This window comes from Emiliania huxleyi, assembly GCF_000372725.1.
Source record: "Emiliania huxleyi CCMP1516 unplaced genomic scaffold EMIHUscaffold_242, whole genome shotgun sequence".
Lineage (NCBI taxonomy): Eukaryota > Haptophyta > Isochrysidales > Noelaerhabdaceae > Emiliania > Emiliania huxleyi.
The window spans coordinates 45,050-45,823 of record NW_005200233.1 but is presented as its reverse complement, the minus strand read 5'-3'; the positions used below and the strand labels follow the sequence as shown (position 1 = coordinate 45,823).

General features: G+C 65.4%; 1 protein-coding gene across 1 annotated transcript; it reads left to right on the top strand.

Moving 5' to 3' along the window:
• Window positions 1-12: 12 nt before the first annotated feature.
• Window positions 13-714, top strand: EMIHUDRAFT_236900 (hypothetical protein; the record flags this gene model as incomplete). Its single annotated transcript, XM_005778578.1, has 1 exon — window positions 13-714. A coding segment is annotated over one exon (702 nt), but the record flags the coding sequence as incomplete, so codon positions are not given.
• Between the last annotated feature and the right edge of the window lie 60 nt (window positions 715-774).

Sequence of the window (774 nt, the reverse complement as noted above, 5' to 3'; positions counted from 1 at the left end):
TATTTCGCGCAGCTCGGGCGACCCGTGCCTTACGCCGTCAACCCGTGCGACTACTTCCTCGATTGCATCACGCCCGGCGGCGACGTCGCGGACGTGCCGACTTTCGTGGCCGCGTTCCGCGACTGCCAGTGGCCGAGGGTGGAGGCAGAGGTCGAGGAGGCGGCCCTCTCAGCGACGGGAAAGACTCCGCTCGAGATCCTGGAGCTCGAGCGCTGCTGGCGCGTCGCCGCGCTGGCGCACGAGCCGCGGACGGCGGGACTCGGGGCGGCGCGTTTCGGCGTCGGGTATGGCACGCAGCTGGCGACTCTGCTTCGCCGGCAGGTGCGCCTGACGCTGCGCGACCCCGTCTGCATCGGCGTCAACATCGGATGCAAGATGGTCGTCGGGATTTTGGTCGGGCTCCTCTTCTTTCGGGTTTGGAACCAACAGACCGATTTCATGGGCCTCTACCTCGGGGGGACGCTAGCTGACGGTGCGGGCGTCGACTTGAAGATTAACTCATACGTGTACGAGCAGTTGGCGGACGGGACGCGCCTCCTTTCCCTCAACGGCACTACGGACGAGGATGCGCATATCGGCCGCGCGCTGCACGCCACCACCTACTTCACGTACGCGCTCGTCATTATGGCCGGCCTGTCGGCGATCCCGCTCCTTCCGCTCACGATCCAAGATCGCACCATCATGAAGGCGCCCCCCCGCGGCAGAGGCCCATGAAATCGGTCTGTTGGTTCCAAACCCGAAAGAAGAGGAGCCCGACCAAAATCCCGACGACCA